Source organism: Toxorhynchites rutilus, chromosome 2 (genome assembly GCF_029784135.1).
Source record: "Toxorhynchites rutilus septentrionalis strain SRP chromosome 2, ASM2978413v1, whole genome shotgun sequence".
In the NCBI taxonomy this organism is placed as follows: Eukaryota; Metazoa; Arthropoda; class Insecta; order Diptera; family Culicidae; genus Toxorhynchites; species Toxorhynchites rutilus.
In genome coordinates, this window is record NC_073745.1 from 269,051,141 (window position 1) to 269,073,667 (window position 22,527).

Genomic DNA, 22,527 nt, shown 5'->3' on the forward strand with positions numbered 1-22,527 from the left:
CTCTTCTTTAAGAGGGAACATTTTGGAAGCCATTAATTTCAACAAATATACTCATTTTTAAAAATTTTTAACTTTCAAACCCATTTTGAATGAACTTTCTTTGAAAAAAGAACTTGCACCCCAAATGTATACTCCGAAAGAAAATTTGAAGTTTTAATGGTTTTGAGGTGACGAGACCGATGAGACCCAAAATTTTTATACGATTTTGGAAAGGCAGGACTTTTTTTCACATAGCATATCGAGAGCTCAGGGAGGTATGTATTTACATTATGGAGATATATTTTTCTAAATACTGAGTCATATGTCGAGTTATATTTGACAAAACAGACGAATTTCCAGATCTGGAAAAAATACAAAATATAAATCATCAATCGTAAACTTTTCGAAAATGAATAAATATAAGAGCTTTGAGGGAAATCAGAGCAATTTTTCGTCGGAAGATCATTTTCAATGGAGTTTTCTGTGTTAATATATGAAGTATTTCATCACATTATACCATTTCCATGCACTCTTCCAGGATAAACGTAGTCCTCGTTACTGCAAATAGATGGAGCGGTAAATTACAAGCTGATGTACAAAATCGAAGCCATTCAACAAAAAATATTTTGAAAATAATCTTCTTCTAATCAGTCTTCTGACAAACACTTACACATGTCCACCCGATGTGAAAATTACATGTCTTTGTTTGAATTCAAACATGATTTTCGCTAGTGTTGAATGTCTATCCCAAACGCGAACAATGATACACAAACATAAACATTGTAAACAAACACGATGTTCATAATTCACGAACATCATGTACAAACATATCACCCGATGTCGCGGTATTCATTGCTTTCTTTTCGTTTCTTTTCACGCACGGAAAGAAATTATTCATCCTAAAATATTTCTTCGTAGAATACTTTTTCACAGAAACGAACTTGAAATTTAGTTCGCATTACAAAAATTGAATGAACTAAGAGGCTATGAGTTCATGCACATTTTGCAAGTCTGATTATATAATCCTTGGTTTCGTGCAAAGAAAACATTCTCTGAATAGAAAGAAGTTTCTATGAGATTTTTTTGCGTGCATGTTGCCAATTGAAGTCTGGGGAAGCGACTGCACCATTGTCATGATAAATGCTTCCCTTCCCTTTTCATATCAACGCACCAACACACCGTGTGTTGAGTGGTGGTGGTGTGCTGTCTAATTCGCTTCTTTTACTCTACACACTGCTTTTGCTTGGGATGAAAATGCGAGAGAAACTGAACATCATGTTTGAACATCATGGGAAACAAACATGACACATTCTTAAACAACGGGTACAAAAAATAATGTTTGTCTGCAAACATAAAACTGCGAGAGTAGGGAACACTGTTCGTCTCGTACCCAGTGTTCAATGTGAAACACGGAAGACTGCCCAACGCTTTAAAATGTTTGTATGTATGGAAGCAGACATCTCTTCTTTTTTTTTTCTTTTTTCATCTTTTTTGGGATTACACCAAAAAAAAGTCCAAACGACGTTAACGGGGATCGAACCAAGGCCGGCTGGAATGCAAGGCTGTTTTACACGACCACGCTATCCGCATAGCTAATGATTGTGTTGCGTAAATACGTGGTTATATTACACCTGACTACAAAATGAAGTTGGAAAGTGTTTTCTAAGAGTAAAAAGGAAATCTATATCCATCTCGGCCTGGGCCGTGTACATATGTGGCAAAGTATTTGCAACGTGTCTCTTGTTTCGCTCGCTCGTATTAATCTTATATTGCTGTACCATATATGTTGTACAAAAGCTTACCAGTATTTAAGAGTCATGACTTTTTCTGTTATTTTTAGGCTCATTGAATGTAATAAATCGGGATGACAAAACATGAGTTAAAAATTTATTTTGGGTGTATAAAGGGAATAGTTAAAAATATTTGAAAGTATTTTATTGAAAAGTTTTCATAGGACATTCAATTAACAGTTCGGCTGATAAGTTCATGAAGTTGACGTCTAGATGGCTCCTCTTGTGAAAATCTACTTGACTATCGCAAAGCACCATCTTTCAATGGATACGTGTCAAAATTTGACAGCAATCGGTCGATTGGTTCTTGAGTTACAGCATTGAAGGTGAAGCAACTTTTGTTATTGTGAAAAAAAAATGGAAAAATCACAAATCAATGCACAATGGTCCAGGAGATGCATTTAAGTTAAAGTGACCAGACGTCCCGCGTTACGCGGGACAGTCCCGCATTTCAACAAAATGTCCCGCGTAAGATTACGTCCCGCGAAACGTCCCGCATTTGGCAAAAGAAACGAAAATGTCCCGCGATATCAGTATATTTCAATATCACAATTTGATCATGTTGATTTTCTTAAATGGATGAACCTCAAAAAAACTTTTATTTGGCAGACTGTTTAAGAGCGCTTCTAATGCATCCTAAGACTAATACGTTGAGCTGGTTTCATCGCACCGACAGTGGGCTTTTTGTTTAGAGAGTGTCAACTGAATGCGACAGCAACAAAAATGGAAAATGATTTTTATAATAGTCCCCTATTGATCCGCAGGGACCAACCAGGGGTATGACTAAACCATCAAATCCCTCATATTGCCAGTGTACCCAATATTGCTGCGGTTCACTGACATTTTGGTTCTTTTTTTTCCAAAATATATATTTTTATCAAGGCTCATATGGCGTTAGCCTCACGGGGCCGGGAGTTCAATACTTTGACAATTTTTCTTATTATCCATGTTAGTAATATGTAACCGATTACTCGCGGTTGGCTCGAGGTTAGTATTACAAGTGTTTTCGTAATTCGGATGTTGCTGTCTCCAATGCTCTGTACGTGTGCCCGACACGGGATACTTCCTATTGGGATGCAGCAGACCCTTAATCAGCAACGCCCCCCCTAGTCTGTACCTCATATCTAGCGTGGTGCGTCTTTCTCGACTCGAGGAATCCAGGATAGATATTTTGGTTCTGTCAATTACTGTTGTTTACAGCTCGGTCCGGTTATATAGTCGAATAGTGGCTAACTTTAAACTCCATGTTAAATGTGAACACCTCCACCTCCAAACCGAAATATGAAAATCGCTCATGCAGTTAGGAATAAAGCAGCACTATCTCCGTGATTTCAACGATTTCAATCCTCGCAAATGATATGTTGGTAAACACGCCATATTGATTTTGATTTTGGGTATATTCAATTGATGTCTAACCCCTGGGACCAACGCGAGCCAGACGAATAGATCATCTTTGGTCCCCTAGCTCGGTCAGGGCTTAACGTTTTAAATAAGCCGGAAGAACTAGTGTATACTCGACAGGAAGAGGGAAGGTTGTTTGATGAAGTATCGTGAATGAAGCGCTGGGCGGTCTTACGGAAGTTGGCTAGACCTCAACCATGGCCGATGAAAAGATGTATGTCGGCGCTTTCTTTTACATTTTCGTGGCTTTGGTGGTCGACTGTCTCTCCATTTTGGCCATTTGCCCAAAAGTTTTTAACGGTCGCAGCTGGGAAGTGTTGAGAAGGTTGGCGGTCTTCGCGACAATGTTTATCTCCAGCCGTTTCATCCTCTAGTGATCTTTTGGCATAATGGGTTGATACCAGGTTCGGCATAAAGAACACAACCACCTTCGCAACTTCCGGCAATAACTTCGTACTATATATTTCCCCGATCACCATATGAATCGAAAGAAGAGCGGCTTGGACATTCCTTTCACATCTGTCAGAGAAGGACCTTCTTCGAGAACTTGATGTGGATGATATATTCGAAGTCATCGCTTACTTGGGGAACGTAAAGATCCCGATCCCCTGCCATTCGTTAGCATCAAGTACGTCTCGTCTTTCATTATAAGCACGGAAACTTCTATCGCCGGAAAGAAGTTTTTCACCAGCACCTCAAGCTACTCCTTCTGAGTGATTGCCTGCTGCTCAGATACGGCCGGTCTCGTCTGACGCTTCCACATAAAAATGTCCAGTTTGGCCAGATTCTCCTTCATCGTTTGGCCGGTTGCTTCGATCTCCCGGCTTAAGGAGCAGCAGGGAATATCAGATCAGCTATATCTGGCGGACACAAAGTGCCTCAGGATGTCCAACTCCTTCGCTGTGGGGTGGTGCTTGCAGTATGAAAAAATCATCAAGCTGCTTGACAGTGCTTGTTGAAATAATTTGAAAGAACAGATTTCACTCTATATAATATGTGATTTTCAAAACTATGTTATTTTTTGTGTTAGAGTAAATTAAAATTGAAATCATGAGTTTTTGGGTGAAAACCCATCAATAACTTTGAGCAGGATTAAGATATTTACATGTGTCGCATCGCAAAATGTTGGTATTGATAAGCTCTAAAAGTTGTACGAAGACCATTTTGATGTAGAATTTTAAATATAAAAGTTAGAGTAAAAAACCAGTTTTTTCATAGTTACCCTAATGCAACTCAGATAGAAGGCGCTGAAAACAACTTTGTGGGAAATATTTATTGTTTAGACAAAGTTGTTACATATGATAGAGCGCTCATTTTTATGTTATCAAAAATAGGGTGACCAAAATTGTCGATGAAATGAAAAATCTAACTGTCTTATCTTTTTAGATAGAGATAAACATAGTTCAACAATGTTGTACCCCAGTTATTTTAAACAGTGTCTTAGAATATCAACAAATATTCACGAGTAACGAATATGATTTTGTTCCAGTGCAAATGACTGTTTTTCAGCATGAACAAATTTACTATAATGAATGAATGCGATATTGAGTGGGGTTCATAACTTCGCTGTTATTTATACTTTGGATATCAAAAGCAACAAATTGATAATCATCACATCCGAAACGATATTCGTTCTGGCAGTGAATTTAAGTTCAAAATAAATTTTATTTGGCGAGACGGTAGCAACGGCATATGTAGAATGGATACAACGAGTGGTTTTAGCTACCGTCAAGCCATTAGCGACATCGGGAATTTCATAAGGTATTTCCGAATACGGCATCCGGCAGCTGCAAAACCCAACCGCACACAGCAGCCTCAGGTTAGAAGTTAACAACAGCTGATATTCATTTGGCTGAAATGATATTCGGTTCTGAAGTTTCCAATAATAAAGATGAAAATGAAACTGGGTGGAAAAAATAAACATCAAAACATATTGAAGGACAAAAGTTCATTTGCTCATATTCACTGGTTGCCTGGATCTGTAATTTTAATTTTCGTTTGGAATATATAGGTTTTCGATGCAACCTAGCCCGAAAATCTATGCATTTGATCTTAGCGAAGATGATTTTTTCCAACACTGATTTTAAACAACTTTGTAGAACAAAGCTATTTTCTATCTTTCAAAACAATCGATTTAATTCGTTTTTCTAAGTTGCATTAGGGTGACCATGAAAAAAGTGTTTTTCTGCTTTAACTTTTATATTTCAAATTCTACATGAAAACTGTCTTTGTACGACTTTTAGAGCTTATTGATACCAACATTTTGCGATGCAGAACTTGTCTATATCTTAATCCTACTCAAAGTTATTGATGGTTTTTTAGCCTCATGATTTAAATTTTAATTTACTCAAACACAAAAAATAACATAGTTTTGAAAATCACACATCATGTAGAATGAAATATGCTCTTTCAAATGCCGCCAATAAACTTTGTTTACGTTTACCCCATATAGAATGACAAACAAATGAAAAGAGTATGTTTTTTGGGAAGACATATCAATAACTTTGAGTAAAGTTGAGATATTGATAAGTTCTGCATCGAAAAATGTTTGTATTAGTAAGCTCTAAAAGTCTTTTGAAGACAGTTTGCATGTAAAATTTGAAACATAAAAGTTAGAGCAAAAAAAACATTTTTTTCATGGTGGCCCTAACGTAACTTAGAAAAAAGGCGCTATACCGGTTTTTTCAAGAGATACAGAAAAACTTCGTTCTACAAAGATGTCTCAAATAATGGGAGCTACAACATTGTCGAACTATGTTTACCTCTATCTATAAAGATAAGAAAGTAAGATTTTTTATTTCATCGAAAATTTTGGTCACTCTATTTTTGACAACATAAAAGCGAGCGCTCTATCATGAGTAACAACTTTGTTTAAGACAGTTTTTGTCTAGAGAATAACTGTCGAGCTCTGAATGCTAATTTCCACTTAAATGCATCTCCTGGACCATGGCAATGGAAACGATAGCGATTGCATGAATTGGGCTTCGAATTGCTTCCGCATCCACCGTATTCTCCAGAGATGCACTCAGCAACTATTTTTTGTTTGCAGATCTGAAACGAATGCTCGCTAGCATGAAATTTAAGACCAATGATGAAGTGATTCCCGAAACTGAGGCCTATTTTGGAAAAACAGAAAGAGTACTGTAAAATGGTATCGAATAGTTGCAAGATCGCTATAATCGCTGTATCACCCTCGAAGGCAATTATGTTGAATAATAAAATTGAATTTTGGAATGAAGAAAAATAGTTTTACTGTGTTACCTTATAAACTTTTCAGCCGAACTGTTAGTCATCTACATGAGATATGCTCCTGATTTCAATTTGATTGAAAATTGACATTCGTCGTTCCAAGAAAGCGAGTATGAACAGATATGTATCCTTTCTTAGAATTCTTCCGACGAAAGCTGTCTGATGAAAGGATAGAACCTTTTAATTACCTTTTCATCATGATCATAGAGACCATTCGAAGCATCTTGAAAAACGCGTTTTTTTTTTCAATGTCGTTGGGAAAATTCAAATATATTTTCCATGGGTTATTTAACAATATCCATCATATCCGTTTATTGCCAGTTTAACGTTCCATAATCGCTTCAATTTTGAAGTTAAATATTGGAAGGGAAAAGCGTAAATGTTAGAGAGAAATATTGAAACAATTTTCTATACTTGACAAACATATGGGAACCTAATCTTCGATCGATTGAAAACACATTCCATGAAAGTGACCGGTGAAAAGGAACCACTTCTGCACTCGGAAGTCCCCAATGGCGTCATGAATCAATAAGCCCCGAGGGTTTTCACCAAACATATAACGGATGCCATTTGCGTTTCCCTTGTTGATGAGAAGACTGTTTGAAGTGTCAACAGCAGGACTCACAAACATTCTTGGTCTTCTGCACACTAGCGAACAGGCCTTATTTAGAGCTGGACCAATGTTAAACAAAGTCCCCCTCTGCCCGTTTTGGGGGGCTTGTGCTCTACGCTACGCCCAAAACAACATAAGAACGGGGCAGTGCCCCTTCATGTTTTCATCCCTTTATGAGATTCTGTAGACAACAGTCGATTCGGAACCTTCAATGTGTATTTTTGGCGAAGCCGAGGGAAGGGTGGAGAAGTGCAACATCAAACGCGCCTAATTCATGTCCGGCTCGCTATCACAGTGCTTCATGGAACGAGTACGGACTAAGATTTTTGCTAGCAACCAAAACAACAAAGTGTGGGATCACTCTACTCGCTTGATGATAAGCTTGATGAAAATTCGCTCCCCTATTCCTATTTTTCGAAACACATGTAATTTACTTTCGGTAACCCGGATGTTTACCAATGAAAGAAGTTCCGCTACCATTCGCAGACATCAACACCGTTTCAATTCGCAACACTTGCAAACCTTGCTAAATTTTTTTTGCGTATATATAGGGATAGCGTTCCAAACAGGGATGACTTGGTCGGTAGTCGGTACTCGTTACTATGGCAACATTACGGGCAGCAGAAAAAGGGATTCTTTCGGCACATCAAGGGTCGAGATTACCGGCGGGTGGGAGACAAATCGATTTTTACTAGCTCCCTTTGGTTTAATTTGGTTTGATCCGAACGCGGGAAAACGCGGCTCTCAAGGTCATACAAATTGAATCATTTGCCTGAAAGGGGTTGCAGCTTTGCTGGATATATTTATCGAGTTTGGTTTCGATCAAATGCCCAAATAACGATAGCTTATCAAAAAGAAATCTTCAACGTGGCCAACAGGTATTTGTCGTGACGTGAGGCTTTATCGGTGCATTATCAGTGCTACGCGCTGGGCTCTTATCGTCTGTCATTGAATGGCGCTTGGCGTTGTTTCGCGTCGGTTGACCGCTTCAGTCGATAGGGCACATCTGCCAAGCTCAATGAAATACCTCATAATTCTAACGTGTTCGTTTTCGTTGGCTGTTTGGGGATGTCATGGATCTAAAATCATTGCGGTGTTCCCCAGCATCAGCAAGACAAACTATATATTCGGTCAAGTTCTGTTCGAAGAACTTGCAGCCCGGGGTCATCAGGTGAGAACAAAACAAATTAATTACGAGTAAGCGAATGAAGAAGACGCTATCCGCCCGACAGCTAACCGTGATCAGTCCGTTCGAGATCAGCTATGGCAGTGACAATATCAGACAGATCAGGTTAACCGGAATGGTTGCCCATCTCGCGGGTCAGTGTTTTTGAGGTGATTCGATAGATTCCGGTTGAATCTTTTTTTTTTGTCATCAATAGATTACGAAATAAACCAAAAACCGTTCACCAAATGGGACAAAATGGACCTTTGCGGAGACCGCAACCTGATTCACGGCACTGCAGCGATGACTGATTACACGTTGGGACATCCGGATGTCCGGAAGCTGCTCGAGTCAGACGAAACGTTCGATCTGATGATATTGGACCACACAATGGCGGACAGTTTGTTGGGGTAAAGTACAAAATGGGATGTTGCATGGCTGTGTGACAATGAAAGCAAAATGTGCGAAATTCAATACAATCTTCACTGATTTTTGTTAGTGGTATCGATCTCTGCAAAAGTGAAGCATAATCTGATTTTGAAGGCAGCAGAAGGGTTTCGGAACATCTAGCACACATGAAAAAGGTGTGTCACTGAACTATGTGAACATACAGTAGAGTCTCGATCATCGGCGGAATCGGGTGGCAAAGTCTCCGTGGGTGACGAAAATCGCGGACAACGCCAAAAATGACTGAAAATAAAATGAAAAATGGTGTCTTAGCATGAAAACTAGGGTTTCTTAACACAAAAATTAGCGGTTTTGTTGACGTAGGACTACGGGATTATTTTACGCAATTCGCTTGTTTGTCATTTAGAATATTGTTTTAGAATGCTTTGAAATTTTAGATTCAACTCTTCAGTGAAGAAAATTGGTTGTCTGGGGGGTTTAAAAGCGGTTTTGTAAAACCAGCTGTAAAACGTTTTTCCTTGTTCGGACTCGATTATCCGAATTATTGATTTTTTTTCACTCCGGATAATCGAGTCGAAACAATTTTTTTTCTTCATTTGTTTTTTTTTGTTTCGGACTCTGTTGCTTCATACGGCCTCTACTTTAAAAAGTACGCTACGGAAGACATTTCTGATGCTTTCATTTGAAAGATGAGAAAATTTAGTACAGAATATAGTAGTGAACCAACTAAATTAGTGAATTTTAATAACGTTTTGAAAGTGAAACACTTAAAAGTTAATAATTTTTAATGTGTTATTATTAATTTTATCCTAAAAATTTATATTAAACTGGATTGTTTCTATCAATTAAAATGAAGTTCTTTAACCGCTCCACAATTTGTTCTTTGGCGCACAACTTCTATTTTTCTTAATTTGGCTGCAATATCGATATAAACAATTGCTGGTGAAAATTCAAGCAAAATCTTAAAAAATCACGATTTTTACCCCACTGTACATGTAATAGCCACTTAAACTTCACCTTAACGTTGAAAGGTTACATTTCTTCATGAAATAAGCCATATTTGAAATATAAAAAAAAAAGTTTTTCCAAACTGAATATAATCGAGACCAAAATTGTATATAATCGAATCCCATACAATCGAGTCTGTATATAATCGAGTCCGACCTGTACTGTATTCTATTAGTCAAATCATTGCAAAAAAATACATAGTCGACCATTTTGTGGCGGCGACCTTTCGAATTTATGTTGTTCATAGTGTAGTGTATTCTCCAAATCAAGTCATTCAGCCATTTTTTTGCGGCGGCCAAATTGAATTTTTCATGATCATGGAATACGCAGTTTTATAATGACAGTAGAGTTAAATGTATGTTCCAAATTTCAGGTCAATCATTCAACAGGAACGGGGTCAATATTCTATTAATGTGGGACAACCCAACAAACATTCAAACATACATAGAAACAGATCAAGCTGAATGAAACCATTCAAAAAGTAATTAGTTGCTTGGGGACTGTGGCCATCTTGAAATTGGATTTTTCATTATCTGCTAGGTTCTACTAGTCGAGGACTTTCTTTCGATACATTTTTGGGTATTTTTCATAAATAACTGTGTTCTACTAGTCAAGCCTTTTCATTTGATACTCTTATTGATGAGGTTCTGAGAAAATAGGTAATCTGGCATTTTGTAGTGGCCACCATCTTAGATTTGCATTTTTCATAAATAACTGTATTTTACTAGTCAAGCTCTTTCATTTGATATCCATATTGATGGGGTTGTGAAAAAAATATATATGGAACCATTCTGTGGTGGTGGCCATTTTGGATTTGAATTTTCCATAAATAACTGTATTTTACTAGTCAAACCTTTTCATTAGATACCCCTATTGATGGGGTTCTGAGAAAATATGTAATCCGCCATCTTAGATTTGCATTTTTCATAAATAACTTTATTCTACTAGTTTCTTTTGGTACTCATATTGATGGGGTTGTGAAAAAATATATATGGCGCCATCTTGCAGTAGCGGCCATTTTGTATTTCCATTTTTCATAAATAACTGTGTTCTACTAGTCAAGCCCTTTCTTTTGATACCCATATTGATGGGTTTCTGAGAAAATATGGAATCCGCCATTTTGTAGTGGCCGCCATCTTGGATTCGCATTTTTCATAAATACAGCGCGGACTCGATTATATACAGTTTCTGATTTCTTTTCACTATATATAATTTGAATATTTTTTTTTTGAATATAAAAGAAGAATTTGATTTTTGATTCATCTCCTTAAGGTCAGAAAATACCTTTCTCACATGAAAAAAAAATTATCCAGATTCTCTCAGAGGGTGATAGACGATCATATTTGATGGAAAAAATCCTTCTACGCATATGTTCGAATTTCAACAATGACAGAGTTATAGAACTTTTTTTTTGTTTCGGACTCTGTTGCCTCGAACTGGCTCTACATTACAAAGTACGCTACGGAAGACGATTCTGTTGCTTTCATTTGAAAGATGAGAAAATTTGATACAGGGTATAGTAGTGGAACATCTAAATTAATGGACTTTAATAACATTTTGGAAGTGAAAAACTTAAAAGTTAGTAATTGTTAATATGTCATCCTGATTTTTTTTATTAAACTGGATTGTTTCTTCAATCAAATTGAAGCTCTCTAACCGCTCTACAATTTGTTCTTTGACACCCTTTGACATTTGTTTTTAATTTGGCTGCAATATCGATATAAGTAATTCTTGGTGAAAATTCAAGCCATGAATTAGTCACTTAAATTACACCTTAACGTTGAGAGTTACATTTCTTCTTGAAATATGTCATATTTGAAACATAAAAAAAAATAATTTTTTTTCAAACTGTATATAATCGAGTCCAAAATTGTATATAATCGACTCACATATAATCGAGTCTGTATATAATCGAGTCCGACCTGTAACTGAATTCTACTAGTCATGCCCTTTCTTCTGATACCCATATTAGCTATTCAATATTAGAATTATTATACAAATTATTCAAAATTTCCGAAAATCAAAAATAAAATACTCCGGATAATCGAGTCTAAAATTCCAGATAATCGAATCACGGATAATCGAGTTTCCGGATAATCGAGTCCGACCTGTATAAAGTAAATTAATATCCAGAATAATAAACAGGCGAATTCAATGGAATAATGTCGTAGTCCTACGTCAACACTTCGGTCTTCTCTTGAACATCGTTTTTTTTCTATATAGAGCAATTCCACGCCTAATCAACCGAAAAATAAAATTTTGTACATATGGTTCCTAAAATCACAATTTTTATCATCTGTATCCAATTTGAACTACGACTAATTTTATGAAAGCGTCTATTCAGCCTCATTGGCTTTTTTGCAAAAAAAACTCATAACCTGAAATAACCTGATGCCTGATGATATTTTTTATTTGAACATAAAAATGATGCATGCCAATTTAAAAGTAAGTCATAATTAAAAACTGTCTTCTAATAATGAAAATTGTGCTTGTGTTCGAAAGTGGAAATAGATTTTCAGGCGAAGTAACGCACTCCTATATTCCTATATATTCTATCTATCTATATAAATAAAAATGGATCGCCATTATAATAATTGTTAAATGTATTATAAAATTTATAGAAAGAAAAAATTGTAAAACGGCCAATAGAAAGATCAATTAATGAATAATTATGGGTTTGAATGTAAGATCGTTTAAGATTGCTGAAACTTTGTGCATATGGTGGTAGGTGGCTAACAACGCTTATCACGATGTAATTGTAGAACATATGGGAATTTAATTTTCCGAATTTTCCTTCAGAGTTTTCAAGAAAAAATCCGATTTTTCTCTTCGCTATATTAATCTTCAGGAAGAGACGAATACAACAGAATAAAAACGGCTCAAATCGGACCATTCCTTCCACGGGTTTTGCGCTTACCAACACATTTGACCTTCCATTTTTATTTATATAGATTTTAATGCCTTCTGCTCGCGATTATTCAGGGTCGTTGCAAACTGCTGACTCAGACTCAAGAAGAACCACACAACCCACAATTTCCCAGGAGTTTACCCTTTCCCGTTTATCTACCCTAAATAAAGCCACTCGCGTCACTCGTGGGGAGCCTCTCTTGCTACCGTTCCCAAGGCTCCTGTGGTGAAACCTTCTCTACAACCGACTACGGACGAGGGGTGACGGCTACCTTTATGAGCCCGGAATAACGTCAAAGAATGTATGTTCAGGGTTGTTTGTTAAAAGGGAATGACACTGAAGGTAATGGTAGTGATTTCTATATATTTCGGGGGGGTTTAAAGCACACGGTACTGGCGGTCTGATGGTTTTCGGCGTGCGTGGGAGGAAAATTCCGTTCCCTAATCAGATGGCCTTCGGTTCTTAACTGGAACGGTACTGATAGTCCCTTCCGTAGGGCCTCTTCCTGTCGTGTCCTCTTCGATCTTCTGCGTCCTCGACTGTAGATAATAAAGAAAAGGCCCACTGGTCGGACCTGACCAGCAGAAGTTAACCACCGTGGCGTCCCCATTCGAATCATTTTTCTCATTACCTTTGCCTTGTATACTTTTTAAACTCTAACGACGTCCACAATTATCAACGACGTGGACGTAATACGAAACCTAATAAACAAACAACACTTAACATTACTGAAAACTACACTTATCTACATATTTAAATTAAAACATTTACTTTACACGCACTTCTACTTCCGGAGACGGTCACGAACAGAAAGAAAGACCACATAAAACGGACAAAAGGTAACAATGCCGACAGGCCGAGCACAATTATGCCCTATCCTTTTGAGCGACGGTAGTTGCCCCATTCATGGACGCGACCTCTCCTTTGCTCAAACCAGTCCATTGTTAAGGACGCGGGGTCCCCCAGATGAGCTGGCGCAGAGCTTACAATGACCCTGTCAATTGACATTTGGCAGATTTTGTTGTCTGCGGCTCAGCTTTATTTTAGTGATGGCAGAGTCATCGCTTTAGACCAATATGAACGGATGTTACAAGATAGATTATCACGTTAAACCAAAGAGCTCAGCATTTCTTCAAATTTCCACATTTCTAAAGTTATATAGCATTGCATACAGGATTTTGTTTTTTGCGTGGGGGATAGGGACCGCACAAAAAAAATCGTGCAAAACTTCACCAGCAGCATTAAAAAATCGTGTTCGGTACACATTTTGAAAAAAAATTGTGCGGTAGATAGCGACTGCATAAAAAAAATTTCCCCCAAGAAAATAACTCAAATTCACGTCATTCACCGTTCATTTTCCTTTTGTTTCCCTGCTTTGTGATGGGACACTTTGCCTTTTCGTTTGCGTGTGCCTGTTTTGTGCTTTTAGTTGCATGTCGAAACGTGTTGCTGTTAGAAATCATGTCATGCAAAAAGTTGAAAAAAACTTAGAGCATTTGATGAGAGGAGGGGAATGATTTCAGAAGTGGATAATTAAGACGCAAATATGCTTTTTTCGCACTGAAATGCATATGAAGCATTGAAAAAAAAACTAAATGGACGATAACTTCGTCAAATATGCTTCTTTTCATACACCACACAAAAAAAACCGCACAAGAACAGAAAATTGCACAAAAAAATTCGCACAAAAAACCGCACAAAAACAGCTTTGACTGTGCTTGTATTACAGCCGAGAAATCTGGCCGTTCATGCGATCTGATATCATATCCCATATTGTCTAGTGGTTAGGATATCCGGCTCTCACCCGGAAGGCCCGGGTTCGATTCCCGGTATGGGAAGATTTTTTTGAGACCAGTGATATGCATTCAACCATTTTTAAGCGGTTTGGTGTCGTGTACAAATTACGCAACGCCAGAAAGGGGGAGGGGTCGTGGTTGTGTTACTTACTGTGTATTACAGATAGGAAAATTGCCTTACGTAGTGGGGGGAGGGTGTCCAAAATCCGGATTTTTAGCGATACGTAATATGTGCACGACGCCTATAGGCGTTTAATCATTTGTGGTATTCACTCCCCTTTATTCCGCGCGGCGAGTGAGGTGAGATGGCAAAGTTTCTCGCTTTATTCTGGAAATCGCCTTAATTTTCAGCTCTTATTCAATACTAGAGAGATTCAATACCAATAGGGGGATACCCCCTTATTCTACACGGCGAATGACGTGAGATGGCTCAAGTCACGGTGTTCCTGAAGGCGAATGGGGTGACTATAGTTTGTCACTAGGTGTGATTTGAAGTCATGTCCTCATATGTTATCGACGGGTATTAAGGAGCTGAAAACTAGGGTGGTTTCCACAATAAAGCGAGAAACTTTGCTATCTCACGTCATTCGCCGCGTGGAATAAAGGGGACTAAGAAGAAGGTTAATTGGTAGATGAAATAAAAGAAATGATACGAATAGTGAACAATAAAAATCTTCCCATACCGGGAATCGAACCCGGGCCTTCCGGGTGAGAGCCGGATATCCTAACCACTAGACAATATGGGATGAAGTGATTTCAAAGTTGTTATGGTCGAATTTACCAAAAAATTAACTATTTTTTGACTCGATTATATACATGATTCGATTATATACAGTGAAAATTAATCTCAGACTGTATATAATCGAGTCCGCCCTGTATTTCAAAAGTGAAATTTATTACTCATTTTTCTACATATAAAAAAAGGAAAAAACCTTATTTAAAGAAAAATGGCCGAGCATACTGTTTGGGTCATATTCCGAACAGGCTCAAGTTCCGAACAATTCATTTTAAAAGCTAAATTTACTGAACATGAACGTTATTAATAATGAAATAATGAAAATCCCGATATTGTTTATGGTGTAACAACATTTAACGGTATCCAAACAACATTGCGGCTCAGTTAATTTAGTTTTGATAATGAAGCGTTCGGAATTTGAGTCAAAACGATACTGAATTTGATTCTTTCCGTCATATAGTCATGTTTCCTAACCTATTGATTTGCTATACGACCATCATTACTTGAAATGCGTTAAATCAAATACCAAAGGTTAATTTTTCATTCAATATTTTTTGTAAATTCTTGTTCTGAATCATTCTAGAGAAAATGATCGTTGAATTGGTCTAAACGAGACTAGTTGGCCTCATTATGGCTATTGGTGTGGTTAGAAAATAATCCATCGCGTATGTGCCCAATTAAGTTTCTGACTAATATGTGATTAGGTAAACTAACTCAAAACTATAAACATGAAGTTTGCATACAATATCTATGTTCCAAGTTTTTCTCGACTCAGAAAAAAGATTTACAATTAGAAAAAAGATTGTTTACATTCGCGATCGACAACAGACGACGACTCTCGAATTCTAATTACTGAATGAATGAAACGCGTTTCGATGTGCTTATTCCGCCTGAAAGTCCACAATTGTTTTCACAATAACGAAACATGAATCTCAATGTCGTCAAAGTTAATCCCATTTAATGAAATTGACTCCAATTGAACAAACTTTTCATTCACTCTTCAAAGTTTTACGAATTTTCCTATTCATCTTAAGTAACCTCCAAAGTATTCTGTCATTCTGATCTGGGTGGTGGAGACGAACACAACGATATATAGACAACTCAAATCAGATCACCGTTCTTTTGTTATGATGAGTTATACGTACGGTGGAGAATGTTTGTTTTATATATAAGAAGAAGTGTATATTTATATTCTGTATTTTTATTATTTATAAAATTTAACTTTTCCAGTAATCAAAATATTTTTTTTGATATTGCATTTTGTCAATATTGACAGAATATTGATTCTAGTGTAGAACCATAATTTCGGACGTACAAATATATGTACAAATAAAACGAATGATATTTCCACTATCAATTAATATTTAAAAAATTAAAAAAAATTAAAAACGTGTTACCATGATATACACGTTTTAAGCCTTTCGGGTTATCCGAAACGAAAAAAATCCATTAGATTATTTTTTAGTAGAGATACCGTTATGGTATGAACCTCAGACAATGTCTATGTCCAAATGGTGGCATTTAGAAAAACAAATTTTTTTTAGCACGATTTTTATCCCGATTCTAATTTTCTAAAATAAGTAACATTTAAAAAATAATTTTTATTGCTTTTTTGATAGAGAGATGTATAAACATGTATTAATATCTGATTCGAAATTAATCGGTTCAGTAGAATTTGTGATATTATCTACGCCATTATGAAAAAAGTAGTTTCGGGAAAACGCGTTTAAGGTTTTGAGTGAAGCTTGTGCCAGATTAGATACTGCGTCACTTGAATTGATTCTTACTCGGTAAATAGTGAAAATTCCGAAAAATTTTCTCAAAGGCTGCCACATGAAGCACAAAGGGCCTGGCCGGGTAAGGGAGTAAAAAGTGCCCCCAAACCAAATCACTAGCTGTATGGCAAATTTTTTTTTTCCAAAATATATATTTTTATAAAGGCTCATATGGCGTTAGCCTCACGGGGCCGGGAGTTCAATACAATTTTTCTTATTATCTATGTTAGTAATATGTAACCGATTACTCGCGGTTGGCTCGAGGTTAGTATTACAAGTGTTTTCGTAATTGGGATGTTGCTGTCTCCAATGCTCTGTACGTGTGCCCGACACGGGATACTTCCTATTGGGATGCAGCTGACCATTAATCAGCAACGCCCCCCTAGTCTGTACCTCATATCTAGCGTGGTGCGTCTTTCTCGACTCGAGGAATCCAGGATAGAATGGTCTCTAGCCGGCGCAATCATCAGTTCGTGTAGAGTTGTCATGAGCGGTACAACCTTTGGCTCTTGTTGAATGATCAGTGGACTGCACAACCTTTGGCCCGTGTGTCTGTAAAGAGTGTGTGTATGTATTGCCGCGACTAAGTAAAAGTTAATCGATCGGATAGGAGGGATATGAAACGAGGACACAACGAAGGAAACATCATTAAACGTTGACATCGGCGTTTCTGAGGAACAGGTATAGATGAAGCAGAAGATCAAGATCATGGCTACCTAAGATATCCCGGACGGGGATATCCGATTGTCTGCCTTGTGCTCTCAGTGCTCTAGAGAGCTGAGAGCGAGCAGCATGGCACCGGATACACGACCAGACAACATGCTCGATGTCGTGGTAGCCATCGCCACAATCACAAAGATTGTTTGCTGCGAGCCCAATGCGATAGAGATGCGCGTTTAGGTTGTAGTGATTGGACATAAGCCGAGATATCACGCGAATGAAATCACGACCTACATTCAATCCCTTGAACCATGCACTCGTCGAGACCTTAGGGATAATCGTGTGTAACCAACGACCGAACTCATCTCCACTCCACATGCGCTGCCAACTTACGAGCGTATATTGACGAGGAATGTGGAAAAATTCATTATAAGCAATTTGCCTTTCAAAAAGAGTGCCTTCTAAAGCGCCCACCTTAGCTAGTGAGTCCGCTTTCTCATTCCCCGGAATCGAGCAATGAGAAGGAACCCATGCTAAGGTAATCTTGAATAATTTTTCGACCAAAACACTCAATAGTTGTCTTATTCTTGTTAGGAAATAAGATGAGCGTTTATCAACCTTCATTGAGCGGATTGCCTCTAATGAGCTGAGACTGTCTGAAAAAATAAAATAGTGCATGTTGGCAATGTTTCAATGATCCCCAGTGCGTAGTATATCGCACCCCGTTCAGCAACATACACGGAACAAGGATCTTTGAGTTTGAAAGAGGCACTGGAATTTTCATTGAAGATGCCAAAGCAAATATTGTAAAGGATATTAAATAAGAAATTTTGGCGGTTTATTTGAACCCGTATGTGGTTTGACGTAGGATCTATAGTGAAAAACGTACTTTTCGTTTATTTCACGCCATCCTCAATAGACCCGAGATAAAAATTTGAAAAAAATACTGAATGTGCATCTTACCACGGTGTATCAAGAAAAATTATCAAAAAAATATTTCATCAAAAATTTTAGTACTAAAAAAATATTTAAATTTTGAAATTTTTTTTTTTGGGATTTAGAGATTCAGTACTACTCTAATTCATATTTCAATGTGCTCTTACGGATTTTCTAGATTGCTCAAGCTGTTTTTTTTTTTCAAATATCTAATAATAAAAAAAAATAATACACAGTACAAAAAAATGTTATAGATTTTCTGGCATTTCGAAATTTTGAAAAAAAAAAATATAACTTTGAGACCACAAATCCGATTTGTTTTTTTTATTTTAATCTTTCAATTGAAAACCACCAATACAATAAAATAATCGTTTACAAAAAAATAAAAATAATAATGCAGGCGATGGAGAAAATTATTTTTGTGTCACACAATGCTCTTAAAAATTCAGAAAAAATTACGCCACATGTAGAAAAAAGACACATACGAACGCATTTAACTAAAAATTTGAGCAGGAGTGGGTCTCAAAGTTATATTTTTTTTCAAAATTTTGAAATGCCAGAAAATCTATAACCCTTTTTTTTACTGTGTATTTTTTTTATTTTATTTTTATTATTAGATATTTGAAAAAAAAAACAGTTTGAAGATATTCATCAATCTAGAAAAGCTGTAAGAGCACATTTAAATATGAATTAGAGTAGTACTGAATCTGTAAATCCCAAAAAAAAATTTCAAAATTTAATTTTTTTTTAGTACTAAAATTTTTGATGAAATTTTTTTTGATAACTTTTCTTGATACACCGTGGTAAGATGTATATTCAGGTTTTTTTTAATTTTTTTATTTCGGACCTATTGAGGATGGCGTGAAATAAACGAAAATGTACGTTTTTCACTATAGATCCTACGTCAAACCACATAGGGGTTCAAATAAACCGCCAAAATTTCTTATTTAATATCCTTTACAATATTTGCCATACAGCTAGTGATTTGGTTTGGGGGCACTTTTTACTCCCTTACCCGGCCAGGCCCTTTTTGCATAACATAAGAACTAATCAAGCAAATGGCACCAAATTTGGTATATGGAAGTTTTAGGAGGCAATAGATGTTTCTATGGTGGTTTGTCACTACTCCCCTCTCTAAGGGGAAGGAGGCTGCCATACAAATGAAACACAAACTTCTGCATAACTCAAAAAAGAATCAAGTAAATGGAGCTAAATTTTGGGCGGGGCGGGTCAGTTTGCCGGGTCAGCTAGTGTCGAAATGAATGTCAGAGAAATGAAGGAAAACTTTCGATTATTCCAAAGTTCTAGACTCAACATTATCCACTCAATTTGCTGTCAAAAGCTACTTGCCAATTAAGATAATTTTTTGTCACATGAACAGACAATGCAATGCTTCAAGCTATATTCAGAGCAATCGTTTTTTGCGTGGAAATATTACTGTAATCTATTCATTCATTCAATTAATTTCTCCAATTTTGCAACACCTACACAGCTTAGCTCTCCACTACCGGATTCCCGTGATCGTGTACAGCTCAACCGGTCCGAATAGATTCACCAACGAAATGGCGGCGTGCCCGCATAACCCAGCATACAATCCCGTCAGCTCACTTGGATATTCAGACAGAATGAGCTTGTCAGAGCGCTTGTGGAATACCTTTGCCTCGATATGCGAGCAACTCAACTACAAGTACTTATACCTACCGACCCAAGAAACCATATATCGGAGACATTTTCCTGCTGCCCACTTCCCCCCGTTGCTTGATCTCATCCACAACGTCAGTCTTGTGCTGGTCAACTCACACCCGGTGATCAACTATCCAAGACCGCTGGTTCCGAATATGGTTGAAATTGGGGGTGCTCATTTGCGCCGTTTTGAGGAAAGCGGGCTTTCGGAAGTAAGTTAGTTAGCCGACGCCTACAATGTAAGCATTCACCTCTTTTTTTAAGGACCTTATCGGTTGGCTCGAAGCTGCCAAAAAAGGTGTCATTTACTTCAGCCTGGGAGCGAACACAAAATCTATGGATCTACCAGCGAACGTTCGGCGGGCCTTTACGGGGGCCTTCGGCCAACTTCCGGGAACACTGATTATTTGGAAGTGGGAGAATATAACGCTGGAAAATCACACTACCAACGTTATACTTGGGCCCTGGATGCCCCAGCAAGAGCTGCTGGCACATCCGAACGTGAGATTGCACATCACCCATGGAGGCTCACTGGGCATGATGGAATCGGTGTACCATGGGAAACCAATTCTAGGGTTACCGTTCACCGGTGATCAGCAGACACTGGTCGATCGGGCGGTGGAGTTCGGATATGGGTTGAAGCTGGACTATCAAAATATTTCGGAAGATGTCGTGCTGGAGTCGATCAAACGAATAATGCTGGATTCTAAGTAGAGACGAGTGTCCGTGTTTGAAAATTAAGAATTCAACTTATTTTCGAATCATTCCGCAGATTTAGGGAGAATGCTCTTGAAGCCTCAAGGCTATTTCGGACGCAACCGATCAAACCAATGGACAAGGCTGTTCACTACATCGAGCTTGTTCTGAACAGTCCAAGAGGATTGAACCATCTGCGATCTGCTGCTTTGAATTTGGCATTCTGGGAACGCCAGCTGGTGGATGTGGTATTGTGTTGTATTGGCATTTTGCTACTGCCGGTGGCAGTTTTTGCTGTCGTGATACAGATCATTCTACGAAAAACGCATCAAAGAAAATCGGACGCAATTAGGAAAAGCACAATGATCAAGAAGACTAATTAAAGGTTCAATAAATAATTTGATGCTGATTGTTTTACTTGACGAATCCACACAAAAGCTCAATGGTCAATTCATACCTAATGTTTTCATTCTCATTTTTTTTATTCTCATTTTCATTCTCATCCCCATCATATTCTCTTTCTCACATGGTGTATTTTACGTAAGTTTTTTTTTTTGAATGATGAGATTTTTTCTATTCAGATCTAATCAAATGCGAAGCCTAGTCTGTTTGAAAAAAAATTGGTCGTTGATGTCAATGTTTCACCAGATGTAAACCACAATTTGTCACGTTTGGGATTTTCAAATTATACACATTTTTCATCATCAGTAAAAGTTTTTTTTATCTGTTTCTAAGTAAACTAAGTACAATTATTTCGCATAAAAGCTCGATTTATGTCGAAATCTCTAATACTTTATGAAAATTACGATTTGTGGCAAACTCATAAAACCACGTCCCTCTACGGTAATGATGCTTCCGATGAATGTTCAACCAAATTTATTCATTTTCATTTTATTCACCAATTCTATAGCAATGTCAATGTAATTCTACAGCAATCAACCTGCGGAAATCCTATAAATAAACTGAAAAACATGTCATAAAAAAAATAAAATAATAGAGTAACAAAATAAAAACTGGATGATAGTCAGCGTGGACATGAATTTTACATTGAACACGGATAAATTCAGCATGGTACAGGTTAACTGTAAGAATGAAATTTGTCGTACATGATAGAAACACAGACAAGTGAGTATTACTAATCGATTCTAGATTACAGCATGGGAAGTAACACATAACCAGCATTAAACATCATCAGGGAGTATCTTACGCGACATTCTGTAAATATTTACACCGCGTTCACGAACCACAAATATTGAATTCCGGTTATGCAAAAAAAATCGTGTCATTTATGGAGTGGTCCATAGTAACGAGCTTTTTAAACAGCAATTTCGTGTAAATGATCTACTGAAAAAATGTACCGATTTCAATCGACTCTTTGATATATTTTTTTAAAAGATAGCGCCAACCCAAACTAGCATCTATCATAGCAACGAACAATTTGAATATTTGCATACTTTTGCGAAAACTGTCGTAGCTAACCAAAGTGTTTGTGTATGATTGCATCACACGTTACGCATTGTTGATTTTATGCGTTGTCAAAAATAGATAATGACGCTGATCACAAATATATAAATATCAACTGTGGCGTTAGATACGATCGTGTTATGAACACCATCCTAAATCATTGGGTAATGTGGGGTACAAAACCGGAGAGACATAGGACATAGAGCTTATTCCAATAACTTGTAAAATATCCATGTAGTTTTATAGAATCTCTTAGCAAA

General features: G+C 37.3%; 2 protein-coding genes and 2 non-coding genes across 6 annotated transcripts in view; 3 read left to right on the forward strand and 1 right to left on the reverse strand.

Moving 5' to 3' along the window:
- LOC129768843 (uncharacterized) overlaps nt 1-22,527 on the forward strand; it is a 539,752-nt gene that overhangs the window by 118,488 nt on the left and 398,737 nt on the right. The window lies entirely within an intron of this gene.
- Nucleotides 8,010-21,186, forward strand: LOC129766880 (UDP-glycosyltransferase UGT5-like). The gene is made up of 6 exons (XM_055767482.1): nt 8,010-8,203; nt 8,265-8,352; nt 8,415-8,607; nt 19,917-20,319; nt 20,372-20,817; nt 20,880-21,186. Exons 1-6 carry the CDS (start codon nt 8,051-8,053, stop codon nt 21,184-21,186), a joined length of 1,590 nt encoding a protein of 529 aa, XP_055623457.1. The 5' UTR covers nt 8,010-8,050.
- Nucleotides 14,288-14,359, forward strand: Trnae-cuc (transfer RNA glutamic acid (anticodon CUC)). Its single transcript has one exon. It is a non-coding gene; the product is annotated as a tRNA-Glu (tRNA).
- Nucleotides 14,992-15,063, reverse strand: Trnae-cuc (transfer RNA glutamic acid (anticodon CUC)). Its single transcript has one exon. It is a non-coding gene; the product is annotated as a tRNA-Glu (tRNA).